Source organism: Salmo trutta, chromosome 38 (genome assembly GCF_901001165.1).
Source record: "Salmo trutta chromosome 38, fSalTru1.1, whole genome shotgun sequence".
Classification (NCBI taxonomy): domain Eukaryota; kingdom Metazoa; phylum Chordata; class Actinopteri; order Salmoniformes; family Salmonidae; genus Salmo; species Salmo trutta.
Genome location: NC_042994.1, coordinates 861,993 through 887,631, shown reverse-complemented (window position 1 = coordinate 887,631; position 25,639 = coordinate 861,993). Strand labels below are relative to the sequence as shown.

At 42.3% G+C, this 25,639-nt stretch overlaps 1 protein-coding gene across 6 annotated transcripts in view; it reads left to right on the top strand.

Moving 5' to 3' along the window:
• The window catches only part of LOC115178712 (uncharacterized), a 361,651-nt gene that overhangs the window by 63,087 nt on the left and 272,925 nt on the right, over nucleotides 1-25,639 (top strand). For 4 of the 6 annotated variants that reach the window (XM_029739985.1, XM_029739989.1, XM_029739991.1 and 1 more), the window contains exons 2-3: nucleotides 14,365-14,442; nucleotides 14,722-15,066. The exons of the other annotated variants lie outside the window; for them this stretch is intronic. In XM_029739985.1, the coding sequence (XP_029595845.1) occupies nucleotides 14,365-14,442; nucleotides 14,722-15,066 (423 nt within the window). The remainder of the gene's footprint in view (nucleotides 1-14,364; nucleotides 14,443-14,721; nucleotides 15,067-25,639) is intronic. 6 annotated transcript variants of the gene reach the window in all.

The following is a 25,639-nucleotide window of genomic DNA, read 5'->3' as shown; positions in this document are numbered from 1 at the left end:
AATATAGTTTCTGGTTATTTGTATTTATTCATTAGACATATTCTTGAGGGTAATGTATCATTTACTTCTTGTTATGTTTTGACCTGTGTTTTGGTTGTTACATCAGGGTCAGTATTCATAAAGTGTCTCAGTGTAGGAGTGTTGATCTACTTAGGGATGAAATGAATAACCAGGGTAAAAAAGACATGCAAACAAACATTGTAACACTGCAGTGTGTGTGTTTGTGTTCGCGCCCATGTGTGTGAATGACATAGTGGATTTATCTGAGGGCCCTGCAGGACCAGACTGATAGGGAGTAGGGTTGACATCTATACTGTGTAGGATGTGTGTTTTAACGTTTCTACATCCATAACAACCAGCTCTCTAGACTTTGATGCAGACTCTATGGGCTTTATGGGCCTTCACTACAGATGCTCTGTGTGTGTACAGGGTACCTACACTACATGACCAAAAGTATGTGGACATCTGCTCGTCGAATATCTCATTCCAAAATCATGAGCATTAATATGAAGTAGGTCCCTGCTATAACAGCCTACACTCTTTTGAGAAGGCTTTCCAGTAGATTTTGGAACATTGCTGTGTGACTTGCTTACATTCAGCCACAAGACGATTAGTGAGGTCGAGGACCGAGGTTGGGCGATTAGGCCTGGCTTGCAGTCAGCATTTCAATTCATCCCAAAGGTGTTCGATGGGGTGATGTCAGCGCTCTGTACAGCAAAGTACACTTCTCCCACACCAATCTCGACAAACCATTTATGTATGGACCTTGCTTTGTGCACAGGGGGATTGTCATGCTGAAACAGGAAAGGGCCTTCCCCAAACTGTTGCCACAAAGTTGGAACCACAGAATCATATAGAATGTCATTGTATGCTGTAGGGTTAAGATTTTCTTTAACTGGAACTAATGGGCCTGTGTGTGTATGTGTGTGTGAGCGTGTGTCACAAATCACCTTGTAACCGCACCAAGCCTTCTGTAGTCGACACATTGTTTAAATGGTTCTTTGTGTAGTCAAAATATCACATTGAAAATATGACACATTTAGCTAATAAAAGAAATGTAGTCCCACTCCTCAAAAAGAAAGGCCAATAGATATGCAGTCTGTTGCACAATTTCTATTGAAATACAGTGATATCCCTTTTCAGACATGCTGGTCTGGTCATCATGCATCTTAATGACTAAAATATGTGTCAACCACAGAATTCACACTAACTGACAGTAACTTGGCTCACAGTACAAGACCCCTCCCCTTCACTTCACTCTATAAGTACGCTTGGCGATATCTTGAAATATAGTTTTTTGGTTGTGTTTTTTGTTGTTGTAACTTATCGTATATTTGAGGGTAAGACTTACTGTATCCTTTACTTTTTGTTATGTTTTGACCTGTGTTTTGGTTGTTACATCAGGTCCAGTATTCATAAAGTGTCTCACAGTAGGAGTGCTGAACTAAGAATTGTTGTCCATTGGCTTACTTCAATTAGGGGAGGGGTGGAAGCGTTAGGAGAAAATGATAAAGAATAAAAATATATTTAAATGTTTAAATATACACTGCTCAAAAAAATAAAGGGAACACTAAAATAACACATCCTAGATCTGAATGAATGAAATAATCTTATTAAATTATTTTTTCTTTACATAGTTGAATGTGCTGACAACAAAATCACACAAAAATAATCAATGGAAATCCAATTTATCAACCCATGGAGGTCTGGATTTGGAGTCACACTCAAAATTAAAGTGGAAAACCACACTACAGGCTGATCCAACTTTGATGTAATGTCCTTAAAACAAGTCAAATTGAGGCTCAGTAGTGTGTGTGGCCTCCACGTGCCTGTATGACCTCCCTACAATGCCTTGGCATGCTCCTGATGAGGTGGAGGATGGTCTCCTGAGGGATCTCCTCCCAGACCTGGACTAAAGCATCCGCCAACTCCTGGACAGTCTGTGGTGCAACGTGGCGTTGGTGGATGGAGCGAGACATGATGTCCCAGATGTGCTCAATTGGATTCAGGTCTGGGGAACGGGTGGGCCAGTCCATAGCATCAATGCCTTCCTCTTGCAGGAACTGCTGACACACTCCAGCCACATGAGGTCTAGCATTGTCTTGCATTAGGAGGAACCCAGGGCCAACCGCACCAGCATATGAACTCACAAGGGGTCTGAGGATCTCATCTCGGTACCTAATGGCAGTCAGGCTACCTCTGGCAAGCACATGGAGGGCTGTGCGGCCCCTCAAAGAAATGCCACCCCACACCATGACTGACCCACCGCCAAACCGGTCATGCTGGAGGATGTTGGAGGCAGCAGAACGTTCTCCACGGCGTCTCCAGACTCTGTCACGTCTGTCACATGTGCTCAGTGTGAACCTGCTTTCATCTGTGAAGAGCACAGGGCGCCAGTGGCGAATTTGCCAATCTTGGTGTTCTCTGGCAAATGCCAAACGTCCTGCACGGTGTTGGGCTGTAAGCACAACCCCCACCTGTGGACGTCGGGCCCTCATACCACCCTCATGGAGTCGTTTTCTGACCGTTTGAGCAGACACATGCACATTTGTGGCCTGCTGGATGTCATTTTGCAGGGCTCTGGCAGTGCTCCTCCTGCTCCTCCTTGCACAAAGGCGGAGGTAGCGGTCCTGCTGCTGGGTTGTTGCCCTCCTACGGCCTCCTCCACGTCTCCTGATGTACTGGCCTGTCTCCTGGTAGCGCCTCCATGCTCTGGACACTACGCTGACAGACACAGCAAACCTTCTTGCCACAGCTCGCATTGATGTGCCATCCTGATGAGCTGCACTACCTGAGCCACTTGTGTGGGTTGTAGACTCCGTCTCATGCTACCACTAGAGTGAAAGCACCGCCAGCATTCAAAAGTGACCAAAACATCAGCCAGGAAGCATAGGAACTGAGAAGTGGTCTGTGGTCACCACCTGCCGAACCACTCCTTTATTGGGTGTGTCTTGCTAATTGCCTATAATTTCCACCGGTTGTCTATTTCATTTGCACAACAGCATGTGAAATTTATAGTCAATCAGTGTGGCTTCCTAAGTGGACAGTTTGATTTCACAGAAGTGTGATTGACTTGGAGTTACATTGTGTTGTTTAAGTGTTCCCTTAATTTTTTGGAGCAGTATATAATATGAATATATATATATATTTACATTTTTTTAAAATATATATATATATATATATATATATATATATGGGGGATTGGAAATAATGCAGACAATTACATTGATAGAAGCCACAATCTTTGTGCAATATTAAACTCCTCTACCCTTTAAAGCTTGTGTGATGATTTTCTGTGAAGAACATGTAAAATAACACATTTTCATTGAGTGCACACTGTGCACCCCCTACACATGTATATTACATATGTGGTGTTCAGGTCCACTGTACCCCCCTACATATTTATATTACATATGTGGTGTTCAGGTCCACTGTAGGTGAAAACAAGTAAAAATGAAACAAAAAGGTTTTCTGTGTGCCTGCACTCTGTCTTCCTCATCTCCGGGCCTGCTGTTTCAACATAGCACCAAGAACCTGTCTGTCTCCCTGCCTGTCTGCATGTCTCCCACTTTTGTTGCACTCTTTACCCTTTGTAGTGTGTGAAACTACAGTGTCTTGCAGGAACCTGCACAATGTTATAACAACACATTATTTCAATACATTATTATGATAAATTGTAAAAAAAAATATATAGTATTTTCCCTCACTCTACCCCAGCCAGGTGCAAATTGGGGGAGGGCCACAATAAATAAATAGCTTTGCATGTGTGGCTGCTTACAATCAATCAGTATAGCAAAATAATCTCTGCTCAGAGGGCCATAGACATTTTTTTTGCAGAGAGAGAAGCTAGTGTGGAAGGAGCGTCTTCCACTTTGGAAGATGAAGAATTTTCAGAATATGAGGATCATGTCTCTGTCAATTCAGAGTCTGATAGTGAGTTGTAAGAAGAGGTTGAGATTGACCATCAGCCAGCCACAGGACCAGCCCGTCAGCAGCCAGCCCCAGGACCAGCCCGTCAGCAGCCAGCCACAGGACCAGCCCGTCAGCAACCAGCCCCAGGACCAGCCCGTCAGCAACCAGCCACAGGACCAGCCCGTCAGCAACCAGCCACAGGACCAGCCCGTCAGCAGCCAGCCCCAGGACCAGCCCGTCAGCAGCCAGCCACAGGACCAGCCCGTCAGCAACCAGCCCCAGGACCAGCCCGTCAGCAACCAGCCACAGGACCAGCCCGTCAGCAACCAGCCACAGGACCAGCCCGTCAGCAACCAGCCCCAGGACCAGCCCGTCAGCAGCCAGCCACAGGACCAGCCCGTCAGCAACCAGCCCCAGGACCAGCCCGTCAGCAGCCAGCCACAGGACCAGCCCGTCAGCAGCCAGCCACAGGACCAGCCCGTCAGCAACCAGCCCCAGGACCAGCCCGTCAGCAGCCAGCCACAGGACCAGCCCGTCAGCAGCCAGCCACAGGACCAGCCCGTCAGCAGCCAGCCCCAGGACCAGCCCGTCAGCAGCCAGCCACAGGACCAGCCCGTCAGCAGCCAGCCACAGGACCAGCCCGTCAGCAGCCAGCCCCAGCCCGTCAGCAGCCAGCCCCAGGACCAGCCCGTCAGCAGCCTGCAGGAGAAGAAATATGGATGTCAAAAAATTTTGAAATTGAATGGTCTTCTTGCACAAGGAATGAGCCACCCCACATGGCTGCCAATGTGATAAGGATGCAACCAGGGCCGAGGTGGATGGCAGTTACTCATGTGTAGGACATAAAGTCTTCTTTTGAACTGTTCATCCCAGACACCATGCAGAAAATCATTCTGGACTGCACTAATTTGGAGGGAAGGTGTGTTTTTGGAGAGAGATGGAAGGAGATGGACCAAACTCATTTACATACATACTTTGGGGTTCTTATCCTTGCTGGTTTTTTCACATCCAATGGGGAATCCACAGAATCCCTGTGGGATGCAAAAACTGAGAGATACATTTTCAGTCCAACAATGTCTCTGGAAAACTTCCACATTGTTGCCAGGATTATCTGCTTCGATAACCGAGACACCAGACCAGCTCGGCGGCAAAGAGACAAGCTAGCTGCAATCAGGTCAGTGTGGGACAAGTGGGTGGACCGCCTTCCCCTGTTTTACAATCCACGGCCCAATGTTACTGTTGATGAGCAGCTTATGCCATTTAGGTGCCGCTGCCCCTTCAGGCAGTACATACCGTTTAAACCCATAAAATATGGAATCAAGATCTGGGCTGTCTGTGATGCTGCTTCTGCATATGTGTGGAACTTGCAAGTGTATATGGGGAAGCCAGATGAAGGATCCCCTGAGAAGAACCAAGAGATGCGGGTTGTCCTGGATGTGACACAGGGACTTCGTGGCCACAACATCACATGCAATAACTTTTTTACTTGACACAAGCTGGGACAGGAGCTCCTCAAGGGGAAGCTGACGATGGTAGGAACAGTATAAATAAACAAGCCAGAGCTCCCACCTCAGCTGTTGAATACATGGAACAGGCCTATAAATTCCTCTAAGTTTGTGTTCATGGCCGACATGTCCCTAGTGTTCTGCGTCCCGAAGAAAGACAAAAATGTTGTACTCATGAGTACGATACATATGGATGGTAGAATCTGTGGCCAGGAACATCGAAAAACAGACATTATATTGGATTACAATGCCACAAAAGGAGGGGTAGACAATTTAGACAAGCTGGTGACAGCTGCAAAAGAAAAGCCCTACACTGGTTACTTGTGATATTTTTCAATGTCTTGGACATCTTGGCGTACAATGCGTTTGTCATTTGGATGGCGTTGAACCCAGATTGGAACAGAGGGAAGCTCCAGAGGTGACGGCTCTTTCTCGAGGAGCAGGGCAAGGCATTGGAAAAACCTCTAAACCAAAGGATGCAACATATCCCAAAGACCCCAGCTTTTGCAGCCATCGTGGGGAGGATTCAGGAGGAGGATGCTGGTGCCCCATCCGGCCGACCCACAGAACCAACAACTCCAATACTGGAAGTAAGTGTGAGTGATGTTGCATTTGTGTGTGTGTGTCTGACTCTCCTACATTGCCCTGTGCTAACTATATATGTGAGTGAGTGAGATGTTAGTAAAATTCCTGAACTAAGTGTTTTCATCATTCTAGGTTAAATAAAAAGAAAACAGAAGAAGCGCTGTGATGTGTGTGGACCAAAGAAAGACAGGAAGACACAGTACATATGCATCAAGTGCAAGAAATACATTTGCAATATACACACAGTGAAACTCTGTCCCTCATGAGGTGTGTAGACTGGCCTTAATTTGTGTTCAATGGGGCTCATTTATCGTTTGTCCTTCCAAGTTGTTCAGTTCAAAGCAATAAACATCAATAGTGATGAAAACCTTGTTTCATTTATATTTGTTCAAGATTAACATAATTTATTCCACCCATGTCTTGATTATAATAGATTTTTGTTGACAAAAATAAAATTTTATGAGAAAAAAAGAATAGCGCTTTTATTGATAAATGCTGTCTAGCAGAGGTAAATGACAAATATTAACCATGTACGCTGTCTAAATTGCTTGTAATTGATATAAGTCAACATCTAAGTATTAAATATTTGTATGTAAATTGTTATGGCTGTATTGATTTTAAAAACCCTATAATGTTGTGGGTCCATCAGAGATGAACACCACACACCAGAAAACATGAACACCACACACACACACAAAAAAAACTCCCCCCTCCATATAATCTAAAAGGCTAAACTGATCCCAGATCAGCTCTCCTACTCTGAGACACTTTGTGAATATTGACCCTGGACTGTGGTTTCATGTGTTTAGTTTAGTTCAGTTTATTCAATTGCATGATAAAAAATGTATCAGTATAGTAGAGTATGCCAGTAATACAAAGATGCGTTTCTGCCAAAAGGTCCCGGTCCCTTAATTCAATAGGGTCAAGGTTCAAGCCAAGGTTCAGTTTATCTGTGTATAAAAATACATTGAAATGCTGACTGACAAATGACCTCACCATTCATACAGTATTGCAGGCTGAAGCTACAGTCAAAGTCTAGCCGTGTGTGTATGTGTGTGAGTCACTTGCGGTTTTGCCTCACAGCTTGGGGATGGAAACTATCATTGAACCTGGTGGTCTTTAGGCTGCTGTACAGCTTGACGGACCATAGAGGATGGAACATTTATCATCCTATATTTGGGGTTCTGAGATAAAACAGCTTTAGAAAAATTGTCACGTATACTCCCTCTCCGGCGCTCTAGGTCACCAGGCTGCTCATTATTACGCACACCTGTCACCGTCGTTATGCGCACCAGCGCCTCATCAGACTCACCTGGACTCAATCACCTGATTACCTTCCCTATATCTGTCACTCCCTTTGATTCCTTCCTCAGGCGTTATTGTTTCTGTTTCAGTTTCATGTCTTGTTCATGTTTCTTGTTTTGTATAATGTTTTGTTTATTTATTAAATATTCACTCCCTGTACTTGCTTCCCGACTCCCGTTACAGAATAACGCCTCAACTAAGGGAAGCATGAGGGAGTGTTTTTGGTGTTGGAAGGTGAGGTCGGGTCCGGGTGCCGCTGCCGGAGCAACTGAGGATGCCTCAGCCGGCTCGTCAGGGTCACAGTACTTGTTTGGCTGGACAAATGTCTGTTGCCGAGGCTACCGAGGATGCCTCAGTTAGCTCGTCAGGCTTTCATGCCTTAGCTAGCTCACCAGGTTAACAAGACTCGGTAGGCTTCTTAACAAGACTTGGGGCGGCAGGTAGCCTAATGGTTAGAGCATTGGGCCAGTCATCACAAGGTTGCTAGATCAAATCCCTGAGTTGACAAGGTAAAAATCTGCCACTGAACAAGGCAGTTAACCCACTGTTCCTAGGCCGTTATGGTAAATAAGAATTTGTTCTTAACTGACTTGCCTTTTTAAATAAAGGTAAAAAAATAAAAATAATAATAAGAAAAGCTTGGCAGGCTCCCACGCCACAGCCAGCTTCACCTGGTTCGTCAGGTATCTGCGCCTCAGCAGAGGCGACCGGTCCACTCCCGGTCCCCGGAATCATCCCTTTGGTCGGCGTCCTGCGGCTGGAGCCGCGTGTCGAGGAGGTGGTACCATCAAGTATACTCCCTCTCCGCCGTTCTAGGTCACCAGGTTCCCGCACTCCAGCCGGTTCGTCAGGTTCCCGCACCTCAGCAGAGGCGACCGGTCCACTCCTGATCCCCGGGATTGTCCCTTTGGCCTGCGGCTGGGGCCGCGTGTCACGGAGGGGGTACTGTCACGTATACTCCCTCTCCGGCGCTCTAGGTCACCAGGCTGCTCATTATTACGCACACCTGTCACCATCATTACGCGCCTCATCAGACTCACCTGGACTCCATCACCTCCCTGATTACCTTCACTATATCTGTCACTCCTTTTGGTTCCTTCCCCAGGCATTATTGTTTCGGTTTCCTGTCAAATCAAATGTTATTGGTCACATGCATGTGATTAGCAGAAGTTATTGCGGGTGTAGCGAAATGCTAGTGCTTTAGCTCCGACAGTGCAGTAATATCTAACAAGTAATATCTAACAAATTACACAGCATATACCCAATACACACACATCTAAGAAGGAATGAATTAATTAAGACTATATACATATGGATGAGCGATGTCAGAGTGGAATGGACTAAGATACAGTGAATAGTTTAGTACAACAGTCTATACATATGAGAACTAATGCAAGATATGTAAGCATTATTAAGTGAATGAGATACCGTAGAATAGTATAGAAAGCAGTATATACACATGAGATGAGTAATGCCAGATATGTAAAGATTATTCAGTGACTAAGATACCATAGTATAGAATACAGTATATAAGTATGAGATGAGTAACACCAGATATGTAAACATTATTAAAGTGAGTAGTGTTCCATTTCTTAAAATGACCACTGATTCCTAGTCTATGCCTATAGGCAGCAGCCTCTAATGTGCTAGTGATGGCTGTTTAACCTCTCTGGGCTCGGTGGGACGAAATCGTCCCACCTACGTAACAGCCAGTGGAATCCTGTGGCGCGTTATTCAAATACATTAGAAATGCTATTACTTCAATTTCTCAAACATATGACTATTTTACACCATTTTAAAGACAAGACTCTCGTTAATCTAACCACACTGTCCGATTTCAAAAAGGCTTTACAACGAAAGCAAAACATTAGATTATGTCAGCAGAGTACCCAGCCAGAAATAATCAGACACCCATTTTTCAAGCTAGCATATAATGTCACATAAACCCAAACCACAGCTAAATGCAGCACTAACCTTTGATGATCTTCATCAGATGACACACCTAGGACATTATGTTATACAATACATGCATGTTTTGTTCAATCAAGTTCATATTTATATCAAAAATCTGCTTTTTACATTAGCATGTGACGTTCAGAACTAGCATACCACACGCAAACTTCCGGTGAGTTTACTCACGATAAACGTTCACAAAAAACACAACAATTATTTTAAGAATTATAGATACAGAACTCCTCTATGCACTCGCTATGTCCGATTTTAAAATAGCTTTTTGGTGAAAGAACATTTTGCAATATTCTAAGTAGATAGCCCGGCATCACAGGGCTAGCTATTTAGACACCCACCAAGTTTAGCCCTCACCAAAGTCAGATTTACTATAAGAAAAATGTTATTACCTTTGCTGTTCTTCGTCAGAATGCACTCCCAGGACTTCTACTTCAATAACACATTTTCGTTTGGTTCAAAATAATCCATAGTTATGTTCAAATATCCTCTGTTTTGTTCGTGCGTTCAAGACACTATCCAAAGTGTAAAGAAGGGTGACGCGCCCGATGCGTTTCGTGACAAAAAAATTCTAAATATTCCATTACCGTACTTCGAAGCATGTCAACCGCTGTTTAAAATCAATTTTTATGCCATTTTTCTCGTAAAAAGCGATAATATTCCGACCGGGAATCTGTGTTTTAGTACAAAGAGAGAGAAAATAAAAACATGGGGTCGCCTCGTGCACGCGCCTCAGTCTCATTGTCCTTTGTTAGACCACTTACCAAAGGCGCTAATGTTTTTCAGCCAGGGTCTGCTTCGACATCATTCAGCTTTTTCCCGGGTTCTGAGAGCCTATGGGAGCCGTAGGAAGTGTCACGTTACAGCAAAGATCCTAAGTTTTCAATAAAAAGAGTCAAGAAGCCCAAGGAATGGTCAGAGAGGGCACTTCCTGTACAGAATCTTCTCAGGTTTTTGCCTGCCATATGAGTTCTGTTATACTCACAGACACCATTCAAACAGTTTTAGAAACTTTAGGGTGTTTTCTATCCAAAGCCAATAATTATATGCATATTCTAGTTTCTGGACAGTAGTAATAACCAGATTAAATTGGGTACGTTTTTTATCCGGCCGTGTAAATACTGCCCCCTAGCCCTAACAGGTTAACAGTCTGATGGCTTTAAGATAGAAAATGTTTTTCAGTCTCTCCGTCCCAGCTTTGATGCACATGTACTGACCTCGCCTTCTGGATGATAGCGGGGTGAACAGGCAGTGGCTTGGGTGGTTGATGTCCTTGATGATCCTTTTGGCCTTCCTGTGACATCGGGTGCTATAGGTGTCCTGGAGGGTGGGTAGCTTGACCCTGGCAATGCGTTGGGCAGACCGCAGCACCCTCCGGAGAGCCTTGTGGTTGCGGGTGGTGCAGTACCAGGCATCTGTAAAATGTTGTGAGGGTTTTAGGTGACAAGCCAAATTTCTTTAGCCACCTGAGGTTGAAGAGGCTCTGTTGCATATTCTTCACCACACTGTCTGTGTGGGTGGTCCATTTCAGTTTATCAGTGATGTGTACGCCAAGGAACTTGAAGCTTTCCACCTTCTCCACTGCGGTCTCGTCGATGTAGAAAAGGGGGTATGCCCTCTGCTGTTTCCTGAAGTCCACGATTTCCTGTTTCCTGAAGTCCTTTGTTTTGTTGATGTTGAGTGAGAGGTTCTTTTCCAGGCACCACGCTCCCAGAGCCCTCACCTTATCTCTGTAGGCTGTCTCGTCATCGTTGGTAATCAAGCCTATTACTGTTGTGTCATCTGCAAACTTGATGATTGAGTTGGAGGCGTGCTTGGCCACGCAGTCATGGGTGAACAGGGAGTACAGGAGGGGGCTGAGCACGCACCCTTGTGGTGCTCCAGTGTGGAGCATCAGTGAATTGGAGGTGATGTTTCCTACCTTCACCAGGGCCACCCATCAGGAAGTCCATGACCCAGTTGCACATTGCAGGGTTCAGACCCAGGGCTTTGAGCTTAATGTTTTTAGCACATAGAAACCCATTGAATTACAGATTCATACATTGAAAAACTGATAGTCAAAAAATGTATCTGAAGAAAGATTGTTTTAAAGTGTCTGACCCATATTTAGCACCCTTTTTTTGGCACTAAACTACTTCTATACAGTACTTCCATGATTATTTTTAACTGGTACCGGGCTACCATCAGACGAGTCTTGTGAGGCTTGTGGGCGTCCTAGAACAAAACAAACGACATATGTGTGTTTGTGAGAGTCTCACCTTATTACGCTCACATATTAGTGTGTAGCCCAAACTGTTCTGACGCTACAGACTGAAATTTGCAGATCGGCACGGACTTCAGACGAGTCCCGTGATGTTTGTGGGGGTCATAGAGCAAAACGGAAAACATCATCTCGTTCGTGACACTGGTGTACCAGACACCCCTGCAAGGGGGATATTAGTGAACAAATGACATGATCAAGGGTACGATGGCGCCAGCGCAATGAGTGTATCTTACTCAGGGGTTCAAAAGCTCATATCAGACTGAGAGCCTAATGCTTCTTATGTAGTTCTTTATGAGTTTTAGTTTAGAAAACGATCTCTCTGCAGAAGCGATAGTTACAGGGATGGTAAAAACAGCTTGATTGCAGTAGCAACATCAGGGAAACCATATAAAGGAAAAAATATGAACTGCAGAGGAAGTTCTGGGGACAGGTCATCTAGATACTGGACAGCCAATGAATTGGCAGATGCAAACGATAATTATATTTAGCAAACAACAGTTCTCGACAGATTCAACAAAAAAAGCAGTTTGTGATTTCTATTCATACTGGTGAACCGGCATTTGAGTTGTGTGGTTGCAATATCAGCAGTCTCTTATCTCTGGTAAACACTATATATACAGAAGTATGTAGACACCCCCTCAAATGTGTGGATTCAGCTATTTCAGGCACACGATAGGTAATTCCAAATTAAAAGTAAACGTGCAACAATATAAACAAAATGCTTACCTTGCAGGAGGACCCAGAGAAACTGCGTTGAGAGCCAGTTTCATCATAGTGCTTGATGGTTTTTGCATTTTACTGACCTTCATGTCTTAAAGTACTGATGGACTGTGGTTTCTTTTTGCTTATTCATTTTTTTTTTATATATTTTTTTTAATGTAAACTAACCTTTATGTAACACATTCTTAAATAGCTCTTCTTGCCATAATATGGACTTGGTCTTTTACCAAATAGGGCTATCTTCTGTATACCGCCCCTACCTTGTCACAAAACAACTAATTGGCTCAAACGCATTAAGAAGGAAAGAAATTCCACAAATTCACTTTTAATAAACAAATTAGGCACATTTGGGCAGTCTTGGCCTTTCTCTTGCATTTCAAAGATGATGGTACAAAAAAATACAAAAAACAGTTGGTTTTTTCTTTGTATTAGTTTTTACCAGATCTAATGTGTTATATTCTTCTACATTCCTTTCACATTTCCACAAACGTCAAAGTGTTTCCTTTCTCATGGTACCAGGAATATGCATATCTTTACTTCAGGGCCTGAGCTACAGGCAGTTAGATTTAGGTATGTCACTTTAGGCTAAAATAGAAAAAAAGGGGTGGATCCTTAAGAGGTTTATTTAAGATTTGTATTTTATTTACAATGACGGCCTACCAAAAGGCAAAAGGCGTCCTGCGGGGATGGGGGTTTCGGATTTAAAATTCAAATAAATTAAATTAAAATATAGGACAAAACACACATCACGACAAGAGAGACAACACTACATAAAGAGAGACCTAAGACGACAACATAGCATGGCAGCAACACATTACAACACAGCATGGTAGCAACACAACATGACAAAAACATGGTAGCAACACAACATGGTAGCAGCACAAAACAGGGTACAAACATTGTTGGGCACAGACAACAGTACAAAGGGCAAGAAGGTAGAGACAACAATACATCACGCAAAGCAGACAAAACTGTCAGTATGAGTGTCCATGATTGAGTCTTTGAATGAAGTGATTGAGCTAAAACTGTCCAGTTTGAGTGTTTCTGGCAGCTTGTTCCAGTCGCTAGCTGCAGCGAACTGAAAAGACGAGCGACCCAGGGATGTGTGTGCTTTGGAGACCTTTAACAGAATGCGACTGACAGAACGGATGTTGTATGTGGAAGATGAGGGCTGCAGTAGATATCTCAGATAGGGGGTGGGGCCTAAGAGGGTTTTATAAATAAGCATCAACCAGTGGGTCTTGCGACGGGCATACAGAGATGACCAGTTTACAGAAGAGTATAGAGCGCAGTGATGTGTCCTATAAGGAGCATTGGTAGCAAATCTGATGGCCGAAAGGTAAAGAACATCTAGCCGCTCAAGAGCACCCTTACCTGCCGATCTATAAATTACGTCTCTGTAATCTAGCATGGGTAGGATGGTCATCTGAATCAGGGTTAGTTTGGCAGCTTGGGTGAAAGAGGAGTGATTACGATAGAGGAAATCATGTCGAGATTTAACTTTAGCCTGCAGCTTTTAAATGTACTGAGAGAAGGACAGTGTACCGTCTAGCCAAACTCCCAAGTACTTGTATGAGGTGACTACCTCAAGCTCTAAAACCTCAGAGGTAGTAATCACACCTGTGGGGAGAGGTTCATGATGTTGGTTGAGAGAAGGCCAAGAGTGTGCAAAGCTGTCATTAAGTCAAAGGGTGGCTCCTTTGAAGAATCTCAAATATAAAATATATTTTGATTTGTTTAACACTTTTTTGCTTAATACATGATTCCTTTGTGTTATTTCATAGTTTTGATGTCTTCACTACTATTCTGAAATGTAAAAATAAAGAAAAGGAAATAGTAAAAATAAAGAAAAACCCTTGAATGAGTAGGTCTGTCCAAACTTTTGACTTGTACTGTACATACAATACATACATACGTACACATACATAACGCAATAGAAATACCGACATACAGTATTCACATAGACAACGATAAAGCACAACACAACACAATATGAGCCTGGTTCATTTTCAGTAATGAGGCCCTGTACCCCATTTACAGTTTCTACTTCAATGTATCAGGTGGAGTTATTCACCAGCTATAGAGTGAGTTGTTGTTTATGTTTCTAAGACTGCAGGGTTGGAGATGCAACAATGTCCTTGAGAACAGCAGGAAGTGTGTTGGTGGTCTTTCTCTGGTCTGTAGCAGGTATGGTCTCATTGATAACTTGATATGTTTGTCAATGTACAGACATTTGTAAAATGTGAAAATTACATTTGCATTTTATTATTCTGGTGTGCTCTGTTAGGCGTCTCCACTTCACTTTAAATAGTTAAGCATCACTCAGTGAGGTGTGAAAGATATCTCTGGTTTCCAATCACACTCAAATCAGCAACTATGGCAACAAAGTGTGGACAAACCATGCTGTCAGTGTGAGCCAATAGACTTTGACTTAATGTAATTCCCTTGTTTTCTGTGACTGTTTAGTGTTTCTGTGGCTGAATGGCTGGAGTGTGACATACACCACACAGAGTATTTGTGCCTTGAAGGGGTCAACAGTGAAGCTGACCTGTTCTTACACATATCGCATTGGTCATAAAGTCACATCAACCTTCTGGTTCACTAAATGGGGGACTGGTGTAGAACCTGAAGATCTGGGTCAGGAACCAGAGTATGCAGGTCGTCTGGAGTATCATGGGGATAAGAAGAATGGTCACAACCTGATAATCACAGACCTGAGAGAGAGAGACTCAGCTGAGTATAAGTTCAGATTTAAAACAGATCAGAACGGGAAATATATTGGCAGTCCTGGAGTCACTCTGTCTGTCACAGGTACAGTTACATTCAATAAAGCTAAACTGTTGAATTCCATTTAGATTGGGAAAATTGTCTTGGTTTGTGTTTATGTCTGTATAACATAGGATTTCTTCCATCTTTGTATTAGAGTGATAAGTCAGTGATAAAGAGATTTACAGTGATATTGTTTTTTCTCCAGATCTTCAGGTGAAGGTGACTGGTGGACATCAGGATAAGACACTGACCTGTATCACCACCTGTACTCTGACTGACAACCCCACCTACATCTGGTACAAGAACGGACACAAAGTAAAGGAGGACACTTCCAGCCTGTACTCAGTCTACTTTAGTGATGCAGACAGTTACTCCTGTGCTGTAAAAGGCCGTGAGGATCTCCACTCTCCTGCAGTGTGTGAGTCTGGACTTTTTCATATAAATGCAATTTTCTTCAGGTTGTGAGACTTATGTGTCACGTCCTGACCAGTAAAAGGGGTCATTTGTAATTATAGTTGGTCAGGGCGTGGCAGGGGGTTGTTTGTTTTGTGTGTTTTTATTTTTGGTTCTAGGGGTTTTTGGTTCTAGTTTTCTATTTCTATGTTTCTTTTTTCTATGTGTGGCCAAGTATGGCTTCCAATCAGAGGCAGGTGTCTTTCATTGTCTCTGATTGGAAGCCATACTTAGGCAGCCTGTTTTTCCTGTGTCTTTGTGGGTGGTTATTTTCTGTATAGCCTGTGTGCCTTATGGAACTGTTTCATCATCTGTTTATTTTGTTTTGAGTGTTCTTTCAAATAAAGAAGAAAGATGAGCACTATACCCGCTGCATTTTGGTCTGTCCCTTACGATGCCTGTGACATTATGTCAATTAATCAATGAATATTGATCATTATTTCATAATTATGGTTTTCACTACTGTCAACTATTTAACTAGTTTTCTTCTACTTTATAAACAACATCAGTGTATGCTGGTAGATATTGTAATTTAAGATTTATATAAGGTGTTCTGTTGTCTTCTTGCATTTCAGGTCAGAAGTGTTGGAGTGTGATTTACACCCGCCAGAGTATCTGTGCCTTGAAGGGGTCAACAGTGAACATATCCTGCTCTTACACATATCCCAGTTATCATGAGATCAAAAAAGCTTTCTGGTTTACTAAATGGGAGTCTGGTAAGGATCCTGAAGATCTGAGCTCAGTGCCAGGGTATGAGGGTCATATAGAGTACCTTGGGGATAAGAAGAGTGACTGTACCCTGAGAATCCCAGACCTGAGATTGAGTGACTCTGCTGGGTACAGGTTCAGATTCATAACATCTGGAGAAAGGTTTGCTGGCTCACCTGTCTCCCTGACTGTCACAGGTAATCAGTCACACATCTCACATCTATGACACATACAATTTAAGTCGAAAGTTTACATACACTTAGGCTGGAGTCATTAAAACTAGTTTTTCAACCACTCCCAAATTACTTGTTAACAAACTATAGTTTTGACAAGTCGGTTAGGACATCTACTTTGTGCAACATGTCAAGACATCAGTCAGGAAGTTAAATTTGGTCGCAAATGGGTCTTCCAAATGGACAATGACCCCAAGCATACTTCCAAAGTCGTGGCAAAATAGCTTAAGGACAACAAATTCAAGGTATTGGAGTGGCCATCACAAAGCCCTGACCTCAATCCTCTAGAAAATTTGTGGGCAGAACTGAAAAAGCAAGGAGGCCTACAAACCTGACTCAGTTACACCAGCTCTGTCAGGAGGAAGGGTCCAAAATTCACCCAACTTATTGTGGGAAGCTTGTGGAAGGCTACACGAAACGTTTGACAAAAGTTAAACAATGTAACAGTAATGCTACCAAATACTAATTGAGCGTATGTAAACTTCTGACCCACTGGGAATGTGATGAAAGAAATAAAAGCGAAAATATAACACTCTCTACTATTATTCTGACATTTCACATTCTTAAAATTAAGTGGTGATCCTAACTGACCTAAGACAGAGAGTTTTTACTAGGATTAAATGTCAGGAATTGTGAAAAACTGAGTTTAAATGTATTTGGCTAAGGTGTATGTAAACTTCCGACTTCAACTGTAGATAGCTGTAATGTGAGTGTGGTTTTGTATGTATGCTAATGCATATGATATGTGTACTTCAGTGTATAATGTGATTTTAACTATGCTTTTGTATGCTAATGAGAATTTTGTGTTATTATTTATTCTATGGAAGCCAGGACTTCCTGGAAAACAGTGGATTTATTACAGAGTTGACTATCCTGGCTAAATAAATCGAAATAAATGTATTAAATGACTGCAATTAAGGGCAGTTATACAGACATGTAGTGGTATGTAACATAAAAAAACAAGTGTAGTACTTCACATATGAGGACATATATAGGAGGAGAATAATGATTTGTTTCCTTTTACTCCAGATGTTGTGTTGGAGATGGATCCTACATCTGTGTCAGAGAGGGAGAATGTCACACTGACATGTAGAACCAAATGTACACTGGACCCCATCACAGGCTACAGTTGGTATAAGAATGGACAGCCTATACCAAACAGCAACACCTACTCTCCTGTCTATAGACTATTCTCAGTCAGCAGTGAGGATACAGGCAGATACTCCTGTGCTGTAGAAGGCCATGAGGATCTCCCCTCTGCTGAAGAGACTCTCACTGTCACATGTAAGAACATGGGGTTTAAACCTTTAGTTTGCTATGTTAACATTGTAGTGAAAGATATTAGCTGTAAATGTAAACGCATATTTAAATCCACTGTTTTTTTTACACCAGATAGCCCAAGGAACACCTCAGTGTCAGCCAGTCCCTCTGGTGAAATAGTGAAGGGCAGTTCAGTGACTCTGACCTGCAGCAGTGATGCCAACCCACCTGTGGACAAATACACCTGGTACAAGAAGAATGTAACCTCACCAAAAGCATCAGGACAGAGTTACAGCATCACTAACATCAGCTCTGAGGACAGAGGAGAATATTACTGTGAGGCTGAGAATACAATAGCATCTAAGAACTCTACAGCTCTGATGATCATTGTAGCAGGTAAAGTTACATATTCAATACTTCAATACAAAATGATGTTCAATAAGAAATTATGTTTCAAGGTAATCTTCTTCTAGTTTGCCTTATTACACTTTGTATTTAAATAGGCTTATATATACACAAGTATTGCATTAATGTCCTGTATTGCCATATATTCATTTTCAGTTCATAATAACATGTACTCATATCATCAATATTATCTTTTAGGGAAACAAACCTCAATTTTGACTGCAGCTGTAGGAATCATAGTGGTTGTTCTGGTTCTCATCCTCTGTCTCTCTGGCTTCATGTGGTTCAGGTGAGTTGAAATGCATCTTTGGGAAAATGTTATTTATATTATTCTTTCACCTAAGCTCTTTGATTTGTTATTAACTTAATTCATTCATTAATTTATTGGCCAAACGCCATTAACTGCTAAACTGTATTTGTAACGAATCAACGTCCACTAGAGGTCAGTAGAGAGCAGAACGCACTGTCCCTCTTTACAGGAGATCCACTGGAGTGGGTGATGCCACATCAGACAAACAGGTGATCCCATCAGTTACACCAGGACCCCCCTTATTCAAATAACCAACTCATCAGGCTTTGATTATATGAATCAGCTGTGTAGTGCTAGGGCAAAAAACTAAACGTGCAACCAGGGGGTCCCCAGCTCTGACTTTGGGAAACCCTAAGTTACAACTCCATTTTCATTCATTTACTGTGTCACGACATTCTCTTTCATACTCGCTCTCTCTCTGTCTCTCTGTCTCTCTGTCTCTCTGTCTCTCTGTCTCTCTCTCTGTCTGTCTCTCTCTCTGTCTCTCTCTCTGTCTCTCTGTCTCTCTGTCTCTCTGTCTCTCTCTCTGTCTGTCTCTCTCTCTGTCTCTCTCTCTGTCTCTCTCTCTGTCTGTCTCTCTCTCTGTCTCTCTCTCTGTCTGTCTCTCTCTCTCTCTCTCTCTGTCTGTCTGTGTGTAGAGAGTCCGTCCTGACAGTGACACGTACACACCTCTGAACATGAGGACCAGGTCACCAGAGTATGACACCCTGGCAGTAAATGTGTGTATATAAAATGTTTAGTGGGAGTGCTACTTCAGTATGTCTTCTTTCAGAATGTGAGGGGAATCTCCCACTGAAGAGAAGCACCACAGAACCTGGACTGAAGAGAAGCACCACATAACCTGGACTGAAGAGAAGCACCACAGAACCTGGACTGAAGAGAAGCACCACAGAACCTGGACTGAAGAGAAGCACCACAGAACCTGGACTGAAGAGAAGCACCACATAACCTGGACTGAAGAGAAGCACCACAGAACCTGGACTGAAGAGAAGCACCACAGAACCTGGACTGAAGAGAAGCACCACAGAACCTGGACTGAAGAGAAGCACCACACAATCTGGACTGAAGGTTCGAATACAAAACTAGGCCTTACACCTCTATTCTATTGCTGCCATATCTACAAGTTTTTCCAGACCATGAACTTTAACTTTTGAGTAAATGCTGGAATATATATTTTATTTTCTTATAATGATAATTATGTATATTGATGATAAATGGGATATTGCCATATACAGATGTTTTATAACATCAATAGTCCTACTTTCCTCAGCAACTAATATGGATAATATTGATAACAGCTTTTTAATATTTTTAGCTATTGGGTCAAGTTTCTTCTGAAGTGGTTGATGATGATTTACTTTGTATTGCTGTCAGATATTATTACTAATTTTATAATACGTAATACCATGTTGTTCAGTGTCATGATATTTTTTTTATAAAAATACATGTAATCAGTACATTACATACATTTAAACATTTGCAGTTTTTACTTTGTATTGCTGTCAGACATTATTGCATATTTTAAATGAATTATTATTTTATTTTAGGTTTTACCATATTGTTCATTTTACATTACATGTTTACCTTTTCAGTTTATACAGGATAAACATCATATAAGCTTCATGTTGTAAATAAGCTAAAAGTTTAAGACAATAAATACATTCATTAGTTGATTAACTATTAATACATTGATCCATAACTATTTCCACTCTGCTGTTTCTTGTATTTCTGCCTATTGGACACATGATGTCACCATTGAACAGATCAACACCCAGCACTGATCCTCACCAGTTACATTCACTGGTCAGCTGTTTGTTAACCTAATAACCCATCTCCAACCACCCCACTATATAAAGTGAAGATCTGAGGTCCACACCCAACACTAGCCTACAAATATAGAAATGTTCTATAGGCTACAGTCAAAGACTGCAGAATTCTTTTTTGAATAATTTAGACATATTTCTACTTGTAATTTCCGATATTTTGGTTGGCTATTTGTTAGTCAACTTGTCTATAATTTCTAAAAACATGCAGTGGCGACACGTCATTCAAGGCAGCTGATGCAGAGATAAATCTGTTTTGAGCCCCACCTGGTTAGCTTTTTTGTTGTTGCTTGTTTTGAATGGTATTTTGGCATTAATACGTGTCACATATCAGTTTGCAAACAAAGTTTAAAAAAATAAAGCATTGCATTAATAAAGTTGAATACAAACATGGTCTCGTTTTTGTTTTCTTGAGTAAGGCAGCTCCAAAATGCAGGTGTTTCAGCCTAGCTTAGTGCTTTCTGTGGTGGTGGGGCAGCCAGCATAACATACGGAGCGTAGGGGTTGGTAATGTTCTCTAGTTGTGCCGTGATTGGCTCAGTGTTCTGTCACTCATGGGGACACTATGTCACCACAAAATCTATGGGTAGAGCTCGAAATTTCAAGCCCCTTGGGTGTTGCCATAGAATTACATTAGAAATGCCCATCCAAAAAGGCTCAAGGTCATTGGCTTAGACAAAATTACATCAAGTCGCATTAAATCTACCGTAACTTTGACTGGACTGATCATGTCAACATCAAACTTTCAATCTTAGCTAGCAAGCTAGACAAGCAGTCATCATCATGCATCAAGTCGACAATCTACTGGCAAATCCTTATCAGTCTTTGTCATATGAAATTATAGATAAAACGTATCGGTGCTCATTGGCCATTGGACATAAACATTACACAACAAGTTGGAAATCACAAATTCAACAATGAGTGCTAAGGCAGCACTTCAGGCCCGGGTTCGATCCCGGACTGTTACAGCCGGCTGTGACCAGGAGACCTATGAGGCGGAGCACAATTGGCCCAGGGTCGTCTGGGATAGAGGAGGGTTTAGCCGGCCGGGATGTCCTTGTCTCATCGTGCTCTAGCGACTCCTTGTGGCCTGGCGCCTGCAAGCTGACGTCGGTCGTCAGTTAAACAGTGTTTCCTCCGACACACTGGTGCCTGCTGTTTGTCCTTCTGTCCAGGGGGTGGAGCTGAAGAGCACCAGGCTGGTGATCAGGTACCCAGACCGCTGGATGCAGAGAACCCCTCCCTCTCCTCAGAGGACCAACTCTATAGGCCTCAACACCTCCTCAGCCTTCCAGTATGCCTCCACAGGGTAAGGACATCTGTCTTTGTCAAAACATCAACTATAATTTATAAACATATTTAAGCAATCAACTCACATATCATACCTCCATGGAGATAGACAGAGGACTCTAGTGCCCAAAAGCCAGTTTTAGCATGGGCAGCACCATTGAGGACTTTCACTTTAAGATAATAAACAAAAGCGAAATAAACAATAAAAATGTAACTGTAAACATTACACTCACAACAGCTCCAAAGGAGTATTGACATTTCAAATGTCATATTATGTTAATATACAGTTCTGTAACAATGTCTCGCTCTCTCGCTCTCTCTCTCTCTCTCTCTCTCTCTCTAAGCCTGACCAGAGAGGAAGATACAAGAAAACATGGCCACCCTGAACACCACACAATGTCCGGATATGACAGAGGGAGGAAGAACAGAATAATAAAGAGGAAGGGAAACATTGTCCCTACTTTAAAAGAGAACAGGAGTCTTGGATAGAATGGGGGTGTTGGGTTGGGGGGTGTCAACCCCCACAGACAGAACACTGGACATACAGTATGAGTGTTTGAAGTGTCAATCAAAGTGATTTCCTTCCCTCCCTCGGCCTTATTGCCAGTTTGTTATTTTGTTATTGAACCAAGTGGACGAGGATATGATTGGGACATATTAGTCTCCCTGGGCAGACAGGTTGCCTCCCACAATGTTAACAAGGTTGTAGCTGTTTCACTACGTCTGGGATTTCCTAGACAAGTAGAGACATATAGACTGGAGGCTGTAATAATGTTGAGTTGCAAGTAGGGAGCGCTCTAGTATGGAACACTGGAACCAAACATACTACCCCTTTCATCTGTTCTGGAACCTTCAGTACCAGCTGATATGGAGTGATGGGAATGGGTCACATTTTGTCTCTTGTAAAACATGAAGGCCCACTCCTCAAATAAAGAAATGTAACTACAGTATGCTGACTTTAGACCATTTTCTATTTAGATACAGTAACATCCCTTATGTGACATGCTGTTCATGCATGTTAATGACCTGACTAGGCTACTTTAAAATGTATCAGCCACAGAACTCACACTTAGGCTACGCCTGTCCCGTGTGGCTCAGTTGGTAGAGCATGGTGTTTGCAACGCCAGGGTTGTGGGTTTGATTCCCACGGGGGACCAGTACGGAGAAAAATGTATGAAATGTATGCAATCACTACTGTAAGTCGCTCTGGATAAGAGCGTCTGCTAAATGACTAAAATGTAAAAAAATGAAAAAAATGCCTGCTAACACTTTCAGTAGACCACCTTTTGTTTCCACGCATTGACAGTAAGTTGACTCTTTGTACAGGACCTTTCTCCTTCACTTCACTCTGTAAGTACTCTTGACAATATCTTGAAATATAGTTTTGGGTTATTTGTTTTTAGTCATTAGTCATATTCTTGAGGGTAATGTATCATTTTACTTCCTGTTATGTTTTGAGCTGTGTTTTGGTTGTTACATCAGGGTCAGTATTCATAAAGTGTCTCAGAGTAGGAGTGTTGATCTACATAGGGATGAGATGATTAACCTGGGTAAAAAAGACATGCAGACAAACATTTGAATCCCTGCTCAGTGTGTGGACCCGTGTGTGTGTGTGTGAATGACATAGTGGATTTATCTGAGGGCCCTTTAGGACCAGACTGATAGGGAGTAGTGTGAACATCTATACTATGTAGGATGTGTGTTTTAACTTTTCTACATCCATAACAACCAGCTCTCTAGACTTTGATACAGACTCTATGGGCCTTATGGGCCTTCACTACAGATGGTCTCTCTCTCTCTGTGTGTGTGTTTGTGTGTGTGTGTGTTTGAGTCACTTGCTGTTTAGCCTCACAGCTTGGGGATAGGAGTTATCATTGAACCTGGTGGTCAGTCTTTAGGCTGCTGTTCAGCTTGACGGACCGTAGAGGATTGAACATTTATCCTCCTATGTTTGGGGTTCTGAGAATAATACAGCTTCAGAACAATGTAGAAATATGTGTTTACAGTTCTACACATCTGTTCAATAAGTGATTGTTGTTGTTGATGTTGTTGATAATGATGATGACTATTGTATACATTGGGATATTATTTTTGCGTCATACATCATGTCAGCCTAAATAGACAGACGTAGACAGACATGCAACACGTCACACACATTACATACATAGTGCAATAGACTTACAGACAGACAGTATTCACATAGACAACCATATAGCACAATACAACACAACACAATATGAGCCTGGTTCATTTTCAGTGATGAGGCCCTGTACCCCATTTACAGTTTCTACTTCAATGTATCAGGTGGAGTTATTCACCAGCTATAGAGTGACTTGTTGTTTATGTTTCTAAGACTGCAGGGTGGGAGATGCAACAATGGCCTTGAGAACAGCAGGAAGTGTGTTGGTGGTCTTTCTCTGGTCTGTAGCAGGTATGGTCTCCTTCATAATGTTTCAGTTGCCCTGTATGTCAATCTACAGACATTTCTAAAAGGATAAGAATCATAATGTTATTCTGGTGTGTTCTGTTAGGTGTCTCCACTTCACTATAAATAGTTATCTTTCATACCTCACTGAGTGATGCTTATCTCTGGTTTCCATTCACACTTCTGCACATCAGCAGCAGCAGCAGTATAATGTTGTCCACCACCAGCAGGGTTGGGGTCAATTCCATTACAATTTCACTCAATTCAAGAAGTAGACTGAAATTCCAATTCCAATTATTTCCAATGCTTTTCAGTTAGAAACATTTTGAAAATGTATAATTGGAATTTGGTTTACTTTCAGAATTGACTATAATTTAAATGGGATTGACCCCAACCCTGGCCACCAGTGCTTTTTACTTCCATGATGTATATTGAAATTAATACTAGAATGATATAAGGGAATGTACATTTGAGAAGATGGGTCCTACAGTATCCTGTACATGTTTACATGCATTTGGATGTAATATTGTAATGTCTGTTTTTTTATAGTCTTGATGTCACAGATGAAGTTCTCTCATGGTTGAGTCCTGTGACACTGTGTTTCAGGTGTTCTGGGACAAAATACTGTGATGATCTGTGCCTTAAAGGGGTCATCAGTGGTCCTGACCTGTCATGTTCCCAGTTGGACCCAAGTCACAGAGATAGTCTGGTTTAACCAATGGTTGAATGGTAAGTCGTATGATCTGAGATGGGACCCTAAGTATGATGGTTGTGTGGAGTACAGTGGAACTACAGAGAAGGACTGCATCCTGAGAATCACAGACCTGAGACAGAGTGACATAGCAACATTTGACTTCAGATATAAAACAGACAACTCAGGATGGAAGTCTGACTCAGATAGATTCAGTCTCTCTGTTACAGGTACTGTAATATGGTGAACACAGTAAAGTACAATAAACACATACCAGTAACAATAAAAGGGGTTAAATGATGAATTTGATGAATTTCCTACTTTTAATTACAGATCCCAGAACAGTCTGTCATGACAGATTATAACGTTCTCATAAACTCTCATTCAGGCCTGCAGGTGAAGGTGACTCCTGACAGAGTAGCAGAAGGACATAATGTCACACTGACGTGTAGCACCACCTGTACTCTGACTGACAACCCCACCAACATCTGGTACAGGAATGGACAGCCTCTTCCTCAGTCCACTTCCCAACAACACTGTCTGGAGTCCTAAAACAGAGAGTTCCTCCTGTGCTGTAAAAGTCCATGAGGATCTCCACTCTCCTGCAGTGTGCGAGTCTGGATTCTATTGGGATCACTTGTAGCAAACCTTTCTTTTAACAAAGTAAGGCAACTTGCTACATTCAAGGTATGTGTGAAAAAAAACGATTTATTGTATTTTCAGGTGCTCAGGGTCACAACTGCTGGAGGGTGACTTACACCAAGAGGAGAATCTGTGTCTTGAAGGCCTCCACAGTGAACATATCCTGCTCTTACACTCATCCCACTAGTTATATAGAACAAGGTTCATTCTTGTTTACACAGAAACACCCTGTAGATCTCAGTTCATATCCAGAGTATACAGGTCGTGTGGAGTACAATAGGACCACAGAGAACCACCACACCATGATAATAACAGACCTGACAGAGAAGGACTCAGCTGAATACAAATTCACATTACTAACAACAGATGAGGGGA